The sequence below is a fragment of the Diadema antillarum genome, unplaced genomic scaffold, assembly GCF_040938485.1.
Source record: "Diadema antillarum isolate AM-2024a unplaced genomic scaffold, OU_Dant_1.0 seq00000837_RagTag, whole genome shotgun sequence".
Lineage (NCBI taxonomy): Eukaryota > Metazoa > Echinodermata > Echinoidea > Diadematoida > Diadematidae > Diadema > Diadema antillarum.
The window spans coordinates 193,265-217,349 of NW_027271713.1; the positions used below are offsets into that span (position 1 = coordinate 193,265).

Here is a 24,085-nt window from a genome sequence, read left to right on the forward strand (position 1 = left end):
GTGAATTCATAAGTAACATCCTTGACTTCTAACACACACACAAACACACCAAATCATTAAAAAGATTTAACCCGTTGAGGACAAGCTGATTTCACTACAGCACATTTCTCATAGACACCTGCCAGAGTATACCAGGGTTTTGTCTTCAATGGGTTAAGATTTGAATAAGTTCTGGGGCTGGATGCACTGGACTAGCATCAGTCAAATCAAACTACTTCAACTTGGCACTTCAGTTTGGTGGCAGGAAACACAATCTTGTAAAGTTTTTGTTTAAAAATCATTGTGAGATAATGAGAGTGTATCAGTCCACATACCTGAGCAGCATGGAGACAAAGTTCAAGTTCAAGTTTATTTGTTTTTCTCCATCACAACATGTAATCAATAGCACAAAAACAGATGCCTTTAGGGTGATGGTATTATCTAGGCTAAAGTTGTGTCGATGGTGAGGATGAGACACACCCAACAGTGCCTGGAAAGGAGACTAACTTCTACCTTCTCCTCCTCCTCCCTTGCCCCCCCCCCCTCCCCCATCTACCTTGATGTATGTCCATTATGCCACATTCTCACCCCACCCTCAATCAGACTCCCAGCATGATTCACACACCTTCTCCCCTTTCACAAATCCTCACACCGTGTTTCAAGAAATCGAGGGAAATGCTAAGGGGGGAAAAGAGATCACTATCATATGACAGCTTCATGAGACTCGGCGTACAACATCACGTGACCTCTCCACTACTTTCACAACCCAAGAATAGCCTGGGTGACAGACAACCTGAAAGACAAAGGTTAAAGCCAAAACACAATTCTCTTATGTCTGCAAAACTGTTGACTTTTGCTCCAAAATGTAAGTGTATGCATAACAAATGTGTGGAATAGTGCTGCAATAACACAATTTCAGTGGGTAACGACGAAAATGTGAAATATTTAGCCAAAAAGGTACATGTATGAACCTGGAAGTCCACTATCTCAGAACTTACCCAATCATGGTTGCTACTTAATTTTTCAAAATCGACTGATAATTGACAAATCAGGCCACAGCGATCTTCCGTGCTCAAGTGAATCGCATTCAGCTTGTTGGAAAATATGATTGCAAGGGCATGATCAATGATCACATAACATTCTTAAGTCCTACAATGCTAACATTACTGGCTGTTCTGGAATAAAAGTTATGTACTATGATCAAAATCATATATTCTACACTTTTGATCTCAAAATACTTCAAAACAATTCATCATCCTGGCAAACTGCATCAGCCAGGTATTGCAGGCAAATTCCAAATAGCGGAAAATGAATTTTTGAGCTCTTCTGCGAACTATGTTTTAGTGTGAAGGTTGGTTCAACATCACTGATGCCAAAAGGTCTCACAGATTCCGCCTAAATAAAAATGATTAGATAAAGTGACGAAATTCACTTCTTCTTTTTTAAATAAAAGCTTAACAAATCTGAGATTGAGAAATATCGTTATTCCATTCATTTCAAACCACAATGTTTGGGAATTTTCATCAGATGAGCTGTATGTGACTCTGAGAGATTAGACACACAAAGACTCTCAGATTAGTCCAATAGAAGTCCTTCTTGAGACTTCCTTTGATCAATACCACACTTGCATGGTGTATCCATTTTTCCCCTCACTGCCTTTTCAGAGAAGATTCTCCCTGTGTGAACTCATCCAAACTAGTCGCCAGGAAATACGTGGTGACAACCACTATTCTGGGAAACAATGCAAACCAAATTGCACGCAGTACATCTTGTCTGGGGACCCGTGACAATTTCTGCTTCTTTTTTTTTTTTTCCTTTGGGTATAATCACCGCCATCTACATGGCTCCAATCTGTGGACAGGAAGCCAGCCAGTATGGCCTGCTATCAAGTCTGATGGAGACTGACCGATCGCGACCGCAGGACGAGGTGGGATTGCGGAAAACCACATAAGAGCATTCTCCCTGAATGGTCCACGAAATAGTTATCAACCTTTCCATTCTGCTTTCCGTATGGGATCCATGTGAGTATGTGTGTGTACGTGTATGTGCTTATGTGTGTGTGTGGGTGTATTTGTATGTTTGAGCTTGTGTGAATGTTTGTTACGCGTGTGCAGTTTTTTTTTTCTAATGCATGTGTTTGTGTACGTTGGGCATGTTTGTAAGTTTGTAGAACGTGCGTGTATTTGTTAGTGTGTGTTCTTGTATGTTTGTTGTGTTTGTGTGTTTGTTAAGTGTGTGTGTGTGCCCATATACATGTACCAGGACCATCCAGGACTACAGTGTAGATGTTACATGACAGTCAAAACACAAGTGTCTGGTGTCAGTTCTGTGGTTGCCACAAAAGATAGTGCAGAAACCTACAGCCTGAATTGATAAAACAATCTACTAGTGGTATAATACTTCCTCATGCAGTATTTGTGTATTTCCACTACTGTTCCCCATATTCCGCATAAATACAGCAGGCTACATAAAAAACAATGCTTTCCAATACAGCTACTAAATCATTTCAGCACATCCATGGGATCTGACCCTTTCAAGAACTTTCCTTTCTATGGTTGGGATATTGGGATATCAGTAAATATGAGTGATTCATACCATGTATTGTATTTCTTTGAGGTGAGAGACAAGAACTTACTTGCCAACCTTAAAATTTAGCAACTAGGAATAATTGAGAGAAAATACCCAGGTAATGCAAAATTAGGAACTTTTCATCAATCTCCCATATATCACTATATATCAGCAGGTGCTTTTCTTTTCATCCCTTAAAAAAAAAAATTCAAATTAAATTCCAATTAAAACAGTTTGCAGGTATACAAGAAACACCTTTTGAAGTACACTATTCAAACAGTCATGTTTGTCATTTCACAACATGTTTTTCATTTTGCATTTCAACATCATTTGGAGTAAATACTGTGCATCTTTTTAAACACCTATTGTAGTGTGTGATTATACCATAAATCATACCATAAACTGAAACTGAAACTCTCATTTCAGTCCTGATACTTTCATGGTGATTTTTTTTTTGTGTGTGTGTGTGTGTCTTTGTAATGCCACACCACCTGTAGTTTACGATATGGCTACATGTCTAACACCTTTAATCTCCCAATTTTTACACTCAGTCTGGTTCAGGAGGTTCGCCAGCCAACACAGTTTCCACTCTGCACCCCCAAATAGTGCAAATTCACACCTCTTAAAGTCACGCTACCAATCGAGCGGAGAGAGCAATCCGCGGTACAAATCAGAACCGGGGAGGCCAGACAGTCCCACGGGGTCGGCCAAATATAGGTAAAGCAAGAAGGTACTGTAGCATCTCAAGGGACCTGTCTGCAAAGATAGCTTGCAGGGCAGGGGCATAAAAAAACGCAAGGTAGAGTGCAAGGTTTGGGGGGAAGGAAATGAAAATCACCGGGTGCCACTTAACAGGTATTAGCGCTAATGGGCCGCCAAATTACCTCATCGGGTGACTCTTCTATTTCTGCCAACGATTCGTAACTTGGACCTTCGTGCTGGAGATATAACATCATTACTGGGATTGATGGTTCACCATCCAAGCCAAATATAATGTAATTCAAAACATGAATGTGTTACAAACTAATAGATCTATACCCTTCTGAGGAGCACTGGTGGATTGGGAAGATGGACATTTTCACTCCGCTACAGAAACGGCATCTATTTCGTACATACATACTGTACATTTGTGTAGATAGGACGTTCAAAAGAAAATACTGTCAACATCTCACAAGAGATAGAATTGCAGCAATCAGCAGAGTCTTGTGCTAATATGCATCCCGAGAAATCACAACACAAAGAATCTAGGACTTGGGGTATCAACCCAATATGTTGCCTACATGGAGAGGCACGGGATATCCTTGTTACAAATGAGCAGGCACATCTTAAACAATTTCCATGGCTACAGTATGTCTGAGAACATTTTTGGTGGACAAAGAGCTGTGAACATGTGTGCAACAGTACCTCAGTCAATATACATTGTTATATATCACTTCATGATGCAACATATTATATAAGAAAAAAAAAAACATTAGCCTTGTAACCTGCCTGACCCCTATCTTACCACTTTCTCTGTGAAAACTTGATTGGATAGATGCATTGTGTATTTACATGCACCAACTCCAGAAATAATTTTCTTACAGCATAATTAACACTTTTTGAGTCACTGCCAGGACAATAATTGCACAGAGGCAATTCAGATGGTTCATTAAAAGCTGTTGAACTCAAAAGAAGAATGTTTATTTCAAAAGTTTGTGGGGAAATCCCCAGTTTTTCTGCCGGCACAATAATCCCTGGAGTAATGCAGAACCGCAAAATGAGCTACCCATGGTACTCCTTTTGATTGGGTAGGATTTCAATAACTCTTCCTGTGAATGTAATCAATTTGTTGTTGTTTTTTTCATCTCAAAATCAGGTACACTGAATGAGTGGGTAAAATCTGTTCTAGCCAACCTTGGGCAATGAACAAGGACTGTTGAAGGCTATAAAACACACACAAACACACACAGACAAACAGACAGACAGACAGACATAGGCACACACACATACAAACACACACACACACACACACACACACACAGAGGCACACAAAAGATTGATCAAACAAACACAGCCTGCAAGGAATGCAAAAGGAATGAAATACTCACATCCAACCTCCAAAGTGACCGTTTCCGAGTATGTTCCAGCGGGGTTAACAGCCACACACGTGTACTGACCAGCATCCGAGTCCTTGACCCCCATGATGTCCAGGTCCCCGTTGGAGTGGATGCGGGCGTAGGGCTCCTGGCTCAGGTCTCGGTCACCCTTGAACCACATAATCTCCGGAGGGGGTACACCGCTAGCCGGGCACGACATGGTGGCAGTCTGACTTGGTGGCGTCAAATAGCGGTATTTCACCATACTGATCCGTGGTGGCTCTACCATTTACAGAAACAACAAATAATCACATATGAATATTCATTAGCCTGGCACACAGTAGATTAGCGCTAAAAAAGACAGGGCGAATGTCCAGATAAATGGATGTCAAAAAAAACACACACACACACACACACACACACAAAAAAAAAACTCCTCTGTCAGTTGAAACTCTACGAATTCCTGGCATACACAATCTCCTTTTGCTTTTTGGTCAACAAAGCTGAGAACTTTATATCAGACAGAAAGTTTAAAATATGGATGAAATTTTTAGACTTCTCACAACAGTGAAAAGCAAATGTCTGAATTTTCAGTAAAAAAGAAGGTAAGAAACATAGCAACAACATGAAATATCACCCTTTAAGCCTATATACCCTTGATGAAATAAGTGAAGTATAGAAAAGAAACATATTTATGTGAAAAGTGGAGCAAACAAAAAAAATGTCATCTCACTCATAGCTATTTCTGTATCTCAACCACAGTGTGTGAAAAGAGATAATAAGAGCTTATCTGACATGGATAAGCTAACAGAGAAGCTTATCTTTAACCCAATGCCACCATGTAATAACTATATCCCATAGCTTTAATGCACATATGTCCGATTCGAGTAGGCAGCAGATTAACTGGAATTTGAGTAGATGCCATTTTGTTGAGGAGAACATTTGGGTTGACCCTCTTTCTTAATGATGCCATCTTCACAGTAGAGAGAGGAGAGTAACATGACAATCTATTTCTGATCCTTTTACAGGATTCCTGCTCTGTGTGTGGTCTACTTTGAAGAGGTCACAATTCAAGTGGCTACAGGAGCCCAACAGCTCCTAGCCTAGACACAAGTAGGCGACAGTTTAACCTACATAGCCTTCAACAATTCATTCAGAAGCCTTATAAGTAGCCCACTCTTAACAATAGTTGTTCACATACTTGTTCCTTCACACTTTCTAATAACAGATTAGAGCTAACGATGAATGAGAGATTAGTAATAGCTTGTCCTCTAAGCACATCACTTTCAATAGGACTAGAACAAACAACAGGAGAACCTAAATCCCTGAAGAGTTGCGTTCAAAAGGGAAAGGGAAGAACGACGGGTTAGGTGACCGATTAGGGAGGTAGCACAAGGTGTCTGCTGGTTGAATTGTTTGGGAATTAGGATAAAAATAAAGCAAGGCTTGACTCAATGTTCTGCATTGCATTATAAATTAGATCAATTGTTTATTCTGTACGCAAGTGACCTAATTAAATCCAAAAAGGTAGTCATTCTCCACAAAATCTGTAATCCTTCTTGGAATAGCCTTCTTGGAATACACTGAATAATATTCAGAATCATTTGATTGTCCAAAGATTCTACACAGAGTAGCATACCCTTCTTTCAGCTCATTAACCCTAACTTACCTGGGGGGGGGGGCATAACGGCCCCCCCCCCCTTGACGAATTCCGCGACTTTTCCGCTACGCAAATTTTTTTTGACTGCGCCGCTCGCTGACTTTTTACTTTCAAGTCTCGCGCAACTTTTGAGACCAAATTTGTCGCGCCCGGGCATACCGTTCCGAAGCCACGCCCCTTCAAAAAATTTTCGTCAACCCCAAAATTGCTCAAAAACGTGATTTTGTGTACAAAGTCAATACAAATTGTGTTTTTTCAATTAATTCATATAAAGATTCATATTTTTAATTTTGATGGCTGAAATAAATTTATTTTAGTATAATTATGCTTCTAAAGATGTGTATGACAAATTCTGCTGAAAAAAACAACAGAAACAAAAGTTTGAAAAAACAGAGAAATACATAAGAAAATGATAAAACAATAAAAAACATAAGAAATTAATTTTGATACTGAATTTTTTTTACGCACAAATGTGTGGAATGTCACTAGGAATATTTACACCAAAAATCAGCATTCCATAAGCTTTTATAAGCCAATTACAGACAAAAATGAGGTTTTTTGCATATATTTGCATAATTAATTAATTTAAAATAGAAAATGCAAATTTTTTGAAAATTTAACTGAACAGTCTTGTAGATTACATCCGGCTTTATGTTCATGCAAAATTTTGCGGCGATCGCGCGATCAACGGCCGAGATCTGAAGGGGGGGCCATAATGGCCCCCCCCAGGAATTCAAGCTTGCTAAATAGCCCAGGTAAGTTAGGGTTAAAGATGATGAAATGATACATATCATTGTAACACTGTCACAGAGACTCGCATGGTTAGTCTGTTTAAGCCTCCTGTACGTAACTTTTTTCATTCTCTCAAATTTGTGTCATTTGGTTGACAATGAAACTGGTATACTAGAAAATAGAATAACATACAGTGTAAGATTCAAATAGCTGTTACATACATTCTATTAATATCCATTCAGACAGCACCAAATCTGTCCACTTATGGTTTTCTATTACGAGGCACAGAAAGCTGTGTTACACTTAGAATGGTGAGAACTTAATAAGCTCAATGCTTCTATTAATATGTAGAGAATTGCAATGATGAAAAGTGATGACTTCATACACGTTTCCATTGTTAGTTATACAAAAGGCACCGGAAGGATTGGATTCTTTCCATTGAGAGACTCTGCTTTGTGAAAAATGACCAATGTTTGTGACCAAGAATGATTTCGAAGTCGATGTCCATGGCGACAACGTTCATACTTCCACCTGACGTGAGGTGTTGCTCAGGAGAGGCCTCTGATGCACTTACCTTGGTAAATGACATAGATGTGAAGCCAATCCGTCCCTGCCGTGTTGCGAGCCACACAGGAGTAAACGCCCTCACTGTTCCGGTCTGCGTTGTTGATCTGGTAGACCACCTCACCGGGGCTCAGCCCCGGTTCCACAGGTAGTTCCACCCCGCCCTTCAGCCACCGAAGCTCGGGCTGCGGGTGGCCAATGGCGGAACACCGCAGCGTCACGTTCTGACCAATCATGTAAGTCACATTTCCCTGCTCGATGCTGATCTGCGGCCTCTCTGACAGGGTGTACAGAAAGACGTGAGCACAGAATATAGATGAGTTGAGAAAAGTTGGGATATTCCATCATCCAAACCCCAAGTTCTGAAAGAATGCTGACCTCAACCACAGACATGACCATGGGTCACATGTAGCTGTGCAGGACTACTTTTCAATTCATAGAGTGAAAACACAATATCCTCGATATACATGTATATTGATACCAACCTATGTTGCACTCACACCAACTACTCAGATAATGCAAATAGAGCAATCATTTAATCTTTCCATCACCAAACATTTTCAAACATTCAATACTTCTCTACATTCTCTAAAAGAAGACAGTAAAAGGGGACCTGAAGATATAAAAAGAATTGGTTCTTGGATCATATACAATTCTAGACATTTGTGTTTCAAAATTTTAACCAAAAACTAACAAAATATTAACCAAAAACTAACCAAACAAACCACAAAACAAAACAACAACGTGCAAACATATTTTGCATGCTAAAAAGCCTGTAATCCTATTTTGCATACCTTGAACAAAGACGTGGATGTAGTCCAGACTAGTGCCACCCTCGTTCTCTGCCATGCAGCGGTACCTGCCTGCATCCTCTGGCCTCACGTTCCTGATGACCAATGATCCATTTGATTTCAGACTGACCTGTGGTCAACAAAAATTTACTAACTGCTTATCAAGCCTGACAACTACATAGATACGGTGCTGTCCGGCAAACCTGTCAAAAAATTTCTTTGTCACAGTTTCTTTTATTCTTATTCTTCTTGACACTTATAAATGACCTTCACCTTCTGCTGTAGATATTAAAGAACTATCAACTAAGTGCAATGATGCTCTTTTCATATAAAGTTGATAATTTCCTTTCTCAATGATGTTGGATGAATAAGTGCTAACAGCAATAATTATGACAGCAATAGCAGAAATATAATGAAAATGCATTAAATCAACCCACTTCACACAATTCACAGATTTTGCACATGACCTACAAAGTTTCCTCTAGCAGAGAGTTTATCTCCCCTCCCTCCCCCCCCCTCCCCACTCATTCACACAAATCAATCGGTGCTATTTGTGGTTTTTAATGTAACCCGTGGACAGCGAATGAATTGGGCTACCCATGAATCTCCGTGCTACAGGGTGCTTAAGAGTACCAAGGATTCACCACTGCCTGAGGATGATGCTAGCATGGGTATGGATAGTGTCAGCCACAGACCTAGAGATCTGGAAAGCAATTAATTAGTATGAGGGACAAAACACAAGTTCTTGGAATATTTCTCTGCCAAGTGACCCTTTTAATTCAGGTGACCACCTTTGAAGGACAAGCAATTATCAGTGCTTTTTTTAGAAACTTTCATACTACTCTGGTGAATTTTGCAATCAGCAAGAGACATTGGCTGGAAATTAGGAAGTATTTGGTAAAAATTGGGATACAAGGATGATAGACGATGGCCAGATATCAGTCAGTCACTGAGGAGAGGATGGGCTGAACTTACCCTGCTGTGTGACTGGAGAGATACACCACTGTTAGGTTTGTCCCAAGAGATGTTGTATTCCACAGTACTCGAGATGACGCAAGTGAGCATGGCATCACTGCCAGGCAACACAGAAATATTGCTGGGCTTGGCGATGATAGGAGGAGGTTCTGGAGGTACAGATATCAAATCAATCAATCAATCAATCAATCAATCAATCAATCAATCAATCAATCAATCAATCAATCAACAAACAATATGGTGATATCAAGAAAGCTATCAAGAATATAACCAAGGAATATGGCGATATCAAGTAAATATCATGTAACTATATGGCAATAACACCAATGTGAAAACTGAGGCTGCATCACAAGTTTTAGGAATTAATCTGCACATACTCAGCAGCTTAACTACGTGTACTGCAAAAGCTGTTATTTTTGCATACAGATATTTTTGCGACTGAGGAGGTCAGAGGCATTTTCGCAAGATGCCTTCACAATTTGACACCGAGGTTATTGGAAGTGCACTAATGTCTATCTGTGCACGATATCTTTGTTCGTTTTAAATCCGCGGCCAAACAGTTATACGCAAAATTCACGAAAATGACAGCCTTTACAGTATAATAATAAATAATAATATGAACACTTGTAATGCGCCGGTATCCATCATGAATAGATGCTCATGGTGCATACACACAGTATGACACACATATACATGTACATCGAACCAGATTTGGTATTCTTCTCATACTTTGTGGACCTCAAAGCAACAAAAATTTGACTATGTGATATCACAGTAAATTAAATTTCAAGAACTGAGGTTCCTCTTGCAAAATCATACAACCATTTCTCAGAATAGGAACAGCTCTTTAAAATGCATACAGGTACAGACTGTAAAAGTCACTCTTGCTCTAAACACAACACAATCAAAATGACACATCCACCTTTATCCATTTTATCTGTCGACTGAAGAAGGCTAAGCCTTGGACACATATCAGGGGATTTTTAAAGGGAAAAAAAGAAAAGAGATCATAAGTATTTTTCACCTGTGATATCCAGATATGTTTCAGACCTCTCTCTTCCCTCTTCATTCTCAGCAAGGCAGGTGTAGACACCCTCCACCCGGCTGTCGGCATCCTCAATATTCCAAGTGGCACTTCCAGATTCACTGTTGCAGAGTATTAAGGAAAGGACTAGTTTGATAGGAATCGGTAGTTTTTGCTGTGTAAAGAGATCTCCTATACTTAAAGGACAAGTTCACCTTCATAAACATAAGGATTGAGAAAATGCAACAATATTAGTAGAACACATCAGTGAAAGTTTGAGGAAAATTGGACAATCGATGCAAAAGTTATGAATTTTTTAAATTTTTGTGTTGGAACCGCTGGATGAGGAGACTACTACAGCTTGTGAGTCATATGCGTACAACAGTATAAAGAAAATGTAAAAGAAAATTCAACAAATTTTCACTTTTTTCGCATAATAAAAGAGCACTTGACTTGCCTGTTTCTAAAGGCAGGGGGAATAATATTACTCATAACATTTGTCGGTAACGAGTCAGGGGAATGTGTACTTTTTTCAAAAGATGGAATTTTGTGAAATTCTCTTTATATTTTCCTTATATTGTTGTACGCATGTGACATCTAAGTTATTCATACACTGCAGTAGTCTTCTCATCCAGCGGGTACTGCACAAAAACTTCAAAAATTCATAACTTTTGAACGGATTGTCTGATTTTCCTCAAACTTTCAATGATGTGTTCTACTAATATTGCTACATTCTCTCAATCCTTATGTTTATGACGGTGAACTTGCCCTTTAAAAGGCTTTGGTCATCTAATGGCAATATTTAAACTTTACGTAAAAATCGTCAGCTTGATATAGCAGATCATTTTGAGAAACAGCTCCCAAAACTTTCATCAGCTGAATTAATTGAGAAATGAAGACAGATTCTAATTAGACTAACTTAAATCCTTATTAATTTGAGGTGACTCTCATTTAACTAAGAAAAATGGCATTGAGATTCTGTTAAATGTTACTTTATCACAAAAGAATTGTTTTTTATGTTTTTGACTTGGCTCTGTACAATTAGCTTCATTATACTTTCCGTAAGGGAAACTCCTTTCAAGAAAGTGCAAGTGTTACTGCATAAAGTCTCCATATATTCTTCATTATAATAAATGGAGAGATATGGTTTTGATTTAAAAAACAAACAAACAACTAAACTGATAGCTGAATCTATGTTGTAACGTAAGACATATTAAATTATTTTCCACATACAAAGGAAATTGTGTGTTGCTGATTAATGTATCTCATTTCAACCTAAACCCATTGAGGACGAACTGATTTTGCCATAACAGGCATTTCCCAGAGACAACTGCCTGAGTATACTCGGGACTAGTCTTCAATGGGTTAAAGGCAATTTTCTTATCATGCCTTTTTTGCATTCATATTTCATAAGGTCAATATTTCTGTTTCATCTTTACGATTGTTTTTCAGACACATTATTGCAACAATTCAGGGGAATTGCTTTGTTGTCTTTTTTTTTTTTTGGGGGGGGGGGGGGAGGATAGGGATAGAGGAGTTACAGAAGGAAATTCAAGAAGTAAATTTACTCTGGTCTTACCTGAAAGGGATTGGGTCTGTCAGAGGTACACCACGCTTCAGCCACTGAATGGTGAATGGGATCAAGCTCTCCACCCTGCACGTCAGGACAGCAGTGGTGCCAAAATACCCTCGCGTCCTTCTTGGCATGTGCGGTCTGGGCGGATCTGTCAGGGAAGGGAAATTTGAATTATTGCAGTTTTTTACAGCACTGGCTTCGACCAATCATGCTCTCAGATTGCAAATTACTTCTCAACTGTCATCGTATTTTGAAAAAGTGTTTAACCCCTTGTGTGCTTTGAGTGCCGATTTGCACAGAAAACCTCATTGTACGCACTGTCCAAACTCCCTGGAGCATAAAGGTTTAATCAAATTTAGAAAAGCAGGGTATTTGGACCTTGTAATGAGCAATTGCAAGTAACATTCCCTATCAATGTGTTTCTATTATACTCCATAGTATGCATATTATACGTACCATACATATACACACTGTGTCTCAAGAGTGGTGAAGTTTGTCAGCAGTAAGAGATAGTAAAACAAAGTTGTCTTACTAAAGAGGTTAAATCATTCAGGTAAATCATATTTGGTTCAGAATACAACTGGCAAAACATGATGCAGAAATATGGCTGGAAAAATGAACTTTCTTTAAGACTTATAAAAAAAAGAGCAAAACTAAACTCATTTATAAACAACTTCTTTTGCCGATCTGAAGGCAGGGCAGTGGAGCATGTATGTTCAATAGCAAAACAATCACGCCTCATTTGTGAAACTTGGAGCACAATCAAAAGGTTGGCAATGAACATTTGGAATGGGTATTATGGGTGTGAGTCAGTTAATTGAGCTGTCAATCAGTGTTCTGATTGAATAATGACATTTAGGAGAATATAAGCCTCTTGGCATATGAAAGAATGGCAACATATGCTCTCTTGGCAGGAGTAAACTATTCGATTTGATAAGAAGCTCTTTGATACCAATATACAAGCTATCACCTTCTACACTGACAAATAGAAGACAAGAATGACAAAGCTCATGACACTACTGACAATATCCAGGAATAATCATTCTTTCCTTCAAAAATGTATTTCCATATGATCCAAGCAATACTTCATGATGGAAAACACCTGTAAATCACAATACAATTTGTAGAATCCTCTCTTCATACATGCAATGATGCACTTGGACACTTACTGGAAAAAAACAATCAAATTGTTTATTTTTGGAAGTACAAAAAGGCAAGAGACACATACATATAGCAATTCTTGTGCAAAGGACAGTTGCAAAATTACCTTTAATAGTTATGTTTTTGCATTCAGTTGTTGTTACTTAAGACAAACAACACAACACAATTTTCTGCTTTCAGCAACCAAGCTGTTTCAAACCCAATGGACATAAACAAAATGTAGTTCTTGCAATTCAAGGCTGATAACATTTTTAAGCTGGCGATCAGGAAACATAAAGTGGCAAAGTTAATCCATGAGTTGTTCTTCTAATAGTGTTTGATGAATATTTTATGCATAAGCAATTCACTGGACAACTCTAGCATTTACAAGCAATTTTGTACCAGTAGGAACCCTGTTACTGTCACAGAAACTCGTCAGGTGAGAATGAGAAGGGTGTTAAGTTGACACTAAACCCATAGTGTTCAAGACAACGTAACGCCCATCTTATTCTCAACCGATGAACTGCACTGTATGCAATCATGCCATCATTGATTGGTCTAATCGTAGGATAGCTGTAGGGAGAATGTTGCTTGGCTCATGCGAAGATATCAGTCATTTTCCACTGCCAGGTCTGAGTTGGAACGGAGAAGCATTAACTGTTTGACAACAGGCATTGAGATTCTGCCCTTTGCTTATATTCCCAGGGAAAAAAAGAAGTAGTAGACACATATGACATCATAATCACAAGCATTAATTGAGAGAGCAACTGCAAAAGCTCAGGGAAGACATCATAAAAAGCAAGTACGTACCACACAATTATCTAATCAGGACAAAATACTGCAGGAACAATTTCATAGCAACCCCACTCAACACTCACCTATAAGCATTTAAACAAATATGATAAGCTATTGATTAATGATGTCCAAAGATGCAGTTTTAAGTACATTGACTGGTATATGTTGCTATGTAAAAAAGCATGGTGTTTCCATGACTACCAGAAAACAGCCTCCTGGCAAAGACAGGTGCACAGATACCAACCTGGGATGAGAGGACTGATGGCTGCCTTGGTGAGACGCTGGAAGCGGAAGTTGTGACTGTCGATGCCCGAGACGCGGATGTGGAAGTACTCGTTGGGCGGGATGATGTTGCGGGCGATGAAGATGTCCGGGTTGACCTCGCTGCGGGTCAGCCACGCCTCCTTGATGGTCTCACCCTGCATGTTGAGGAACTCTACCTTTTGCATTGTGCCTGGGGGGTTCATGTGCAGCGCTTCGATCATGAGGGTAGACTCCACACCTGGATTTACAACCAAAGAGTCAGAAAAGGGTGTGGTCATGGATTTCTGGTACTGGTGATTGCTTTGTTGAAATTATGACAAGTTGCAGAGCTACTGGATTAGGGTTGGACATATGATGATACATTAAACAGCTCACTTGCAGAAACTTTTGAATAGCACAAGGGCTTAACTTTGATTTAGTTTGAATTTGAGTTTCTCTCCTACACAGCCTGAAATCATAACTGCATCTAAAGCTGTAGTCAGCAACAGGTTTTTTTTTTCTTGTTGTTTTCTATCAACGCAAGGATATACCAATATATGAATTTCATTTTCATACTCTTTTTGTTTGTTTGTCCCTTTCTAGTGATTCCTGCAACTTGGATTCGAGTGCCCATCTTGTAGCAAAATGAACAACACAAAGTACATTCATCACTTCCTTTTTTTTTTTCTCTGCACAGGAAAAATTGCAAGAAAAAAAGAGTCGTACCCTTGATTGGTCTGTGGAAGGTGTTGTTGAGATCCACAGTTGGGTACCTGGCGAATCCAAATGCGAAATCCAGCAGGCTTATGGCTGTCACACGCACTGCGTGCTCTCCCTGTGACTCCGTGATCAGCTGATATATACCAGCCGTGGGTTCAACCATTCCCACGACATACACATTCTCTAATGTCAGTAATTCTTCTAAGTATTGTCTCCCTTCCTGATGCCGCTCGGAATACATCAATGGAATGTCCCGACCTGAATATCGGCAAGGAAAGAGAACATGGGGAGGAGAATTTTTGGATGCATCAGAAACCCCGACAATATTATCATTATTATCATCATCAACATCATTTTCATCATCGTCATCCTCTGAGCAGACATAATCTATACAAACATACAATCATAAGTATACCATTTATCTCATTTATGGACACTGTTTATCTACATGTACCTTGTAGTCATTGCAATAACTCAAAATATCATCAAATTACACAAACATGTCATACATACTCATGACATGACTCATGATAAATAGTTTAAAGACTTAACATATGTTATTTTGATGCATAATGTAATGACTGTTTTGGTTATCATAACTATGTTGTCTGTTGCCAAATCAAAAGTAAAAAAAAAAAACTTGATGTGATGAAATAAATGCATTGAAGGCAAGAATAACACTTTTTAAACACACACATAAAACAAAGTATACTATAATGCTATAGATATCTATACTCACGCAATAGAAAGCACAAAGAAAAGTGGAATTGATTAGTCAAGAATGTAAATTCAAATGTGTCACCAAAATTGAAGGCACACACATACACAGCTCAGAAATAAGACTACTCACACCATGCTGCTCCCCCACCCCAACACACACACCAAACAGCACATTTATGACTAATTCTCCATGCGAGAGTGACTCTGAGACATAATCTGGTGTTATAAAGTGCACAATGGAGATGAGGACACATGACACTTCCCTGGGAATGTTTTGGGACCATACCTCACAGATCAAATAGTACCACATGCCAGTTTGTTGAGTCTGCCCGAGCTTGAATATATGCAACACAACAAAGGTTGTGCCTGATAAATGTGTGTCAAGCTTCCGGGAGTTAAAGACTCCTCAAAGTCTTTAAAACCACCCTGAAAATTGGGAGGATTATTGTTTTGGTCGCAGTAACTTTCTCTGACATATTATGAAAAACATCCAAAGATAACTTTCTAAAAAGCAGAAATCCTTCTTCTCACAAATAGATTAAGAGAAGCACTCCCCCCCCCAAAAAAAAATAAAAAGACTGAAAAAGATAGAAAAAGGAATGATGATGATGGTGATGAGTGAAGATGGTGGTGATTATGTTGATGATGATGATAGTGTCTTGATGGTGATACTGATGATGCTGATGTTGATGATGTGATTATTATAATGCTGCTGCCGATGCTGCTGCTGCTGCTGCTGCTGATGATGATGATGATGATGATGATGGTCATGATAATGATGATGTGATGATGTGATTAGGATGATGACGAAAATGATGGTGATGGGGATGTAATGATGTGATGATGCTGATGATGATGTTCTGATACTCATGATGATGTCATGATGCTGATGGTGAGACGGTGATGATATGGATGATGAATATGAAAGACAATACTATGGGTATGAGGACAGAGCAGGAAGAGTGGATAGCAGAAGAAAGAGAAACTGAACACAACAATGATGATGATGAGGAAGAAGAATGATAAATGGGAGGATAAAAAGAAGTGCATGAGCAGGAAGAAGAGATAGAATATGCTTAGGATTGATTCCTACCGTTGGGGTCCCTCAAGAGAACTCTTCTGCTGTCTCCACTGATGGAAATAGTGATTTGACGCACTCTTGAGTCAATGGGAAGTTGGTGGACTTGAATGATGCCAAACTGGTAATCGGTGGACAGAAGATTTACCTTGCGAGATTCAAGCGTAACTTCCACAAATTTCAAAACCTGGTGGCCAAAGAAAAAAGAACAGGAAAAGATTTAATAATTATGAATGACTAGAATTAGGACCTACTTTTTAAATTTCATCTTTATAATCTCTTTTGTATAAATATACTCAATAAATCAATAACTCTCATTATATCTACATTAAGAAAGGGACAGGATAATTGTTTGTCACAAAGGTATATGCATATTCTACTGTTCAAGTAACTGAAATTTTGGAACATTATCAGCATAGGACAACAACAAAGTAAGAAGAAATTACTGAAAGGCATATTGATCTTTGTTTTGTTTTCTTTTTTCTCTCTCTCTCTTTCCGGGATGACATGAAGACAAGAGGAATATGGACTTATGATATTCAAAAAGAAAACCCTTCTTTCTGAACTTAAGAATTGATACAGTTTAATACTGTTCATCACAGAATATATTTGAGAATCATTCCATTTCCATTTATCATCATTATCATTATTATTATTTTGTTGTTGTTGTTGTTGAAAGGATACAGGTTGGAGAGATTTAGCTATTCATAAAAAGTAGCATGAATGTATAATCCTGGAATTTACAATTGTTAATGTCAATCTTGTCGACAACAAACAATGAATTGATTAGATAATCCATAATCTTTTATTAAAGAATAATTTCTTATTCATCAATACAATAGGATATCTATGTTGACAAACACTAATGACATCAATCAATATCATCAAACTTTTGGATCTCAGCTTTGCATTTATATGTGACCCCCTACAACAAAAGGATCTAAAAGTTGGGGAGGACAATATCCTGAAAATTGCATGACATTATTCCCTTACTCTTCTACTTTAATTTCATATACAGCACAACTCATAAAAGTACTCGGTTACGGAGATATCGATGATTTATTAGCGCATGTCAAGTGGTTGAGGAAATCAGTGTTTCGAGAAAAATGCCTTCAAAGTTATCCTTCTGACGCTATTATGATCAAGGGGAGGCAAGACAGTTTTCAACGCCTGACAATAGAAGGTAGGCTCCTAGCAACTTCCACGATGTTCAGTCAAGCTTAGCGCCAGCAGTCTATGAATGACCAATCAGTAATCAGGATGCCACACACTGACCAATAAGATCACTCCCTCGTTGCTAGGGGTGGAGCCTTGCTGCGGCGCTAAATCCAAATCTTCGGACACGTTTCTGTTATGTTGAAAGTCGGAAAATCATGGCCCAGAAAAACGCTGATTTCTTGCCTTTCCTTTGATCATTTAGTTTCGAAATTTCGGCAGATGATAGACAAAACATTAGAGTAAAGAATTATGCCAAAAACAGAAATCCGATTGTTTTGACCAATTTTGGTGATGTGACTTCAAACTCAATTTTCTCGGCTCAGCCGTCAGCGACTTAAGGATCCTTTTGTTGTAGCGGGTCACATATTATCAACAGAGAATTCCTTTTTTGATTTGTTTGAATGCTTGTTGTCGGGTGTGTACATAAAGAGGACTTGCAAAGAATCATCATCACATTGTATCTTTTTTCGTCTAGACATCCCCCCCCCCCCCCAAAAAAAAAAAAAAAAAAAAGGGGGGACAATGAGTTACTGTTGACCAATGAAGATTCATTACATGCAAAACATCCTTGTCTGGGAATTTCCACTTGGTTGTTCTGCTGTGTATGTATTGACTTGTAGGGTCTGCCTATGGTCCCTGTCAGCAACCCACACACTAACCACAAAACGCGTCCAGGCCCTGTCTTCGCCGAGTATTTATAGAAAATGCAGACTTCCTTTTGTCTGAGAGATGCCCAGCTGAGTTTCTCACTTTCATGAGGTATTGATGATGACATTCCTTCAGACCTCAAAAACCCACAAAGCTTCTCTGACTGACAGTACGATCTAATGAAGACAACACCCTTCCAAGAGAATTATAGAAAATATGAACACACAACCACACACACAAACACACAGACACAATCAATTTCACCATAACCACAAGCATGAATATGAACACAAACATAAACACAGACACAAACACAAACACAAACACAAACACAAACACAAACACAGACACAAACACAAACATAAACACAAACAAAACTGTCAGACCAACCATGAAAGACAGCACCCTTCAAAAAGTCTCCTGTATAAAACACACAAATACATATAGACAGAACAACAATACACACAATAACCACAAACACTAAATACAAACATTAACAGGTCATGTCTAATAAAGACATCTTCTGTAATGGAATAAACTTATTTCCAACAGAGAAAATACATAGACATTCACATACATAGAATGATGACCACCAACACAAATACAATTGCACCAACAAGGACAAAATCAGTCTTTAACAATACATTATAAAAATGGTCACACAACAGCTATAGATCGTCCTAATCAATATTTTAATCATTTGGCACTCATCTATTACGGATTCTTATTCATATTTTCAACTAACATCACAAAGTTACTCTGAAAACAAAATACACATGACTGGCTGGAGCCTGCATATGCATTGGTCACATTCTGTGTGTATAAGATAATATAGGTGGATTTAAGCATTATTGGCCAAGTTTTAATCTCTTCCACATTAGGAGACTTGTAATCTGTGCTATTTTTAGCTCAGTGGGCAAACCCTTTTTGACACTTAACAGGTTTCATAGCCTTCCTTGTATAAGAAACACAACATACAAAAGCAATAGTTCTTTATTCTTATGTGGGCTAGCACAGTTTGGAGTCCATCAACCCCAAGATCAGTAGAAGGTGCTTTAACCCGTTGGAGACTAATCCTTAGTATATTCGGGCTGGTGTCTATGGTAAATGTGTGTTACAGCAAAATCAGCCTGTCCTCAATGGGTTAACAGGACAAAGACACATCAAAGATGTCATGTTAATAATCTCATATATAACATTACATGGAAAACATATGAAAACTTATCATTTCAAGCTATTCCCCTTAGAAACAAAACAAAAAAATCTTCCAGTAGACTTAAGTTTTCATATAGTGCCTCCTTGATCAGATAAGCACTCAGTTTGGCAATGACATTTGAACAAAATAAGGACTGCACATTTTGCTTGCCTGGATTTGAGTGATCAGATCATCTTCTCATTGTGACCAGGATCCATCTACTGTGTATAAAAAATGTTTAAAAAATATTCCTACCACTCTAACTCCGATGTGTGGTGTGGTGGCTCTCATTAAGTCTTACTAACTTCTATGGCAACATCTAACAATTATGGCAGCTAATTGGCACGCCTTCACAGTAGGCTACCACCTGTCAATTGATCTCTTCATATTTCTAGGAACATGTAATCTCCCATACACAGTGAAAAGCTAGAGCATGACAGTGAATCATAGAGGTGTGTTATACATGTTCGCTGAAGAATTAGTCATTCTAAGTGTAGGTTTTCAGGAGCATATATACAAATGTATCTAAGTTGGTGGTCTCAACATGTTGTACAAATCATGATTGTTTATTAAAATGCAGTCCTTTTGTGATTGAATCAAAGTTCTGCTATTAACAATGGTTCTAAACTCAAATCACTTCTCTGTTCATGCTATATTTGTCAAATTTGTAGAATATGTAAATATACTGTATATATATTCAGGAATTTTTTTTGGGTCTATGTTCACCAAATAGTTCACATAAGTCTGTGAGCACATTGAAACAACTTTCCTCCCAAACATGTTTCTCAAATCACTTAATGGTATGTGGAGGTATTTTTGCTCAATTCTGGGTACACATTTGCAATCTGAATAATTTGATCTCCAAACATGTTTGAGTGGAAGCTAAGCATGACCTTATATTCATTTTTATTTACATACTATTTAGAAACCCTGCTACCAAACTGTGATTATCAGTGATTTCTTCTGCAAGTGTGAAACTGCTGGGGTGACTACATTTGGGTCTAACCTGAACACCTGTTCCCCTCTACACCAAATGAAACATTATAGTCCTTGGTTTAGGATCATTAAGGGAGGTTTTACACAGAAATTACTCACTGCAAGCAGCCAACAACAACTGAAATAACAAATGCTTCAAGGGCCACACAGTGGGGAAAGTTTGAAAAATGAACCACCCATCCCTCTTACTTTTGCTTTTTATGTTAATTATTAGTACTTCCTTTCATACCAAAATCAGGCAGTAATAATTCATGGAACTATGCAAACAACACAAAATTAACCTCACTCTTGTTTTCCACATGGTTTTTGCACACATACAACGTGTGCAGAAAAAGCATACAGAAAAAAACACAGTACTTGACCAAGAGAACACTTGCCACTCATATCAACAAATGGCTGTGTAAGACTATTTCTCAAAACAAAATGGGGTGAAAACAAAATTTTATTTGATTCTTCCAACCTCTACTTTAAAGTAGAACTGCTTGGGCAGTCATTTTTTTTTTCTGTCTTTGTTCTTCCTTTATCATTCTTCTGGGGATTTCTTCCCCTTTGAATGATGATGTATAATGCTTTGGGCAAGATACTCATCATATCACACTATCAAAACACACACACACACACACACACAAACACATACATACTTTAAAAATAAGTCAGCTGGGGTCTGTTGTGACAATCCACTGAGTTTTACGTTGATAATTTGTGCGTCACTTTCCTCCCTACAAGGAAACTTGGAGAGCCATCATGTAAAGAGAACATACTTCTGGCTCCCTGTGGGGTAATGGCACAATGGTTTAATTCACAGGTCAATTCATTTCCTCAGGCCTGATCATGTGGCCTGACCCAGTTGTAATTCCTGTACCCGTGCTAAATCAATCCCTTGTGTACATCGTGACATCATGATAGTAGTGTCGAGGCTATTCGTTTCTGGGTCATTGCCTGTTAATAGTATTCTCACTAATGTTCATTCAGCTATTAGGGGGAACCTTCACCTAAAAAGCTTCCTTACATCTACTTCTCAACCATCCTACTTTTCCGAGAAACAGGATCCAAGGAGGTGAAAACCAGAAGGAAAGTATGTTTCTTCCTGCACGTAATACGGGCGGAACCCCAAGCTGGCATCCTTCCTCCTTATGAGGAAACCAAGCAACAGATGGAAAGGACTTGCTGGTGAGAATGGTCAGGCTATGCCTCTTTTTTCTGATCTTTGTGATTCTCAGGACAGGATACATTCAAACAAATTCTGGGAGATGTCTCTTAAAGGCATTATTTACCATTTGCAGATGAAACAAAAACCCAGCATTTTTGCTTTGAAATACTTCTAAAATGTGAGTTAGGGATAGAAACAACCACTGTAAAAATTTGATTTGGTAAAATCGACATTAAGTATTGTTAAATATACGAAATGTGAACAACAGTTATAATAAAAATGTTTCCAGACTAAACCGTCTACAGTTACGGTATTGAGAAAAATACAGAAATCTCCTTATATTGTAGGCTTTATCGCAGAAATTTTATATGATAGGATGTTTTGTGGAACAACAGACCTACACATATGGATCAAATGTCATATCTTGACTTCTTTTTTTAAATCACTGTTCCCAAAGGTAAACAGGACCTTTAATGAATGGATTCCCAAAACCAACACCCGCATCGCACTGTGAAGAAGCCAAAAGGGATCCTCACCCTGTTCCCCGAAACAGGCTTAACTGATCACTCAACCTGTTAACCAAGCTCTGGCGACTTGCCATATTGGCAGATACATCTCACTTCTGTTCATCTCTATTATTGGGGACGTACTTTAGTAGGGTTAAACATTCGTGATACAGGAGTTGGTTCCTTCTGTTCTCATCGAGCTTGTTTCTTTCAGTGGCAGCAGAGTAAGCAAATCCTATGCATTGTGCAGAAATGTTGGCACAGGAAGTATGAAAATCTCATCAAAAATCTCACAAAACTCCCTGCTTCCTCATAAAGAAATGCCCCACAATATTAAATTTGCTAAAGAAAACAACCTGATTAATTCCCATGAAAAAGATGAACAATCTACTGTATACGCTATATATTTCGCGTGGGTTTTATTTTCGCGAATTTCGCGAGTCGGGAGCTATTCGCGAAATTAACAACACGCGAAAATATTACCTTCCAAAATGAATCCCTTGCCTTGATGATACAAACATTTCAGTACTAGTATACCATGTCACGGTTTACCGAACAGACCATACTGGCTAAGCTTGTTTACGCACGTCCACGTCTACTTGCGAATACTGTAGAGAGCCAATCCATTATCGCAAGGGGACCACTCGTCAGAAATCTAGCGCGATGGACTTAACCACTTCAAAAATGTTGAATTCTAACTTACTAGTTCACAGAGTTTGGTAAGTTTTTTTCATGCAGTGTATAACTAGTATCATTCTTATTTGCTAGTAAGTTGAAAATTCACACTTTCTTTGCCACTTCATATTTTCTCTGGTCCCCCAATCGCGAATTTAACCACTCGCGAAAATGTGTGACAGCGGCAATTCGCGAAAATTTATGTACGCGAAAATTATAGCGTATACAGTAATCCGCCGGACTTTGAAAGAATAATTTCCTTTATAGGATTTTTTTTTAAATGCAGCAAAAGAATATATCAAACAATGAACTACTTGTTTATAATATAGTAAAGTGTGGTTTACCCATAGATGTCAGTATATTTATTAAAGCTAACACAGAGTAATTATTAATCATGACCACTCCAAATTAGCCCTGATTTTGGAACTGTACTGATGCTTGCATTATCCTTCTCCTGAATTTTTTGAATGAAAAGTCTGAAATATGAAGCAAAGACAGGATATTTTGCTGCTTTTTCACTGTTAAAAATTGTTTGTGTTCTTTCACTGTCTGTAAGACTTGGATTTAGTAACCACTTAATCTACATGGATGAATGCAGATTAAGAAAAGAATCAAATCAATTCAAATCAGATTAAATAAAATCATATTACAAGTACATCAAATGAATCAGTATTCATACTGTCCCTCCTTCTACCCGTCAAGCATTAACACCAATATCCTGAACTGATCAGGGGAGAAAGAATTATTCATACTCCATAGTGATTCTCAATTCGGCTTCTTCAAAACGAGTGCTCATGATCAAAATTGTGACGCGGTGCCCTTTCTGTCACAGGCTGTCACGGGCTGTCTCAACTTTTCCTGGTGGCGAGGTCTCCTGGCCATACTGTGCAGGTAACTCACTGGTCACGGGGTCATGGAACATAATGCGTCATTCTTTCGTAGCAGTGTCACCTTTACTACAACAAAAGGAAGGTGTGGTCATCTCAAGGAAGACTCTCTCAGTACAGCACCATCGTTACCATGGCAACCTGACGGTCTCCATGTCGACCGGGGGGAC

The 24,085-nt window shown here is 38.5% G+C and overlaps 1 protein-coding gene across 1 annotated transcript in view; it reads right to left on the bottom strand.

Annotated features, from left to right (window-relative positions):
• LOC139740144 (hemicentin-1-like) overlaps positions 1 to 24,085 on the bottom strand; it is a 145,966-nt gene that overhangs the window by 74,364 nt on the left and 47,517 nt on the right. The window contains exons 4-12 of the mRNA XM_071650733.1: positions 16,656 to 16,827; positions 14,849 to 15,100; positions 14,124 to 14,381; positions 11,948 to 12,092; positions 10,369 to 10,490; positions 9,345 to 9,493; positions 8,373 to 8,499; positions 7,589 to 7,855; positions 4,635 to 4,904 (exon numbers count right to left, since the gene is read on the bottom strand). Coding sequence (XP_071506834.1) covers positions 4,635 to 4,904; positions 7,589 to 7,855; positions 8,373 to 8,499; positions 9,345 to 9,493; positions 10,369 to 10,490; positions 11,948 to 12,092; positions 14,124 to 14,381; positions 14,849 to 15,100; positions 16,656 to 16,827 — 1,762 coding nt within the window. The remainder of the gene's footprint in view (positions 1 to 4,634; positions 4,905 to 7,588; positions 7,856 to 8,372; positions 8,500 to 9,344; positions 9,494 to 10,368; positions 10,491 to 11,947; positions 12,093 to 14,123; positions 14,382 to 14,848; positions 15,101 to 16,655; positions 16,828 to 24,085) is intronic.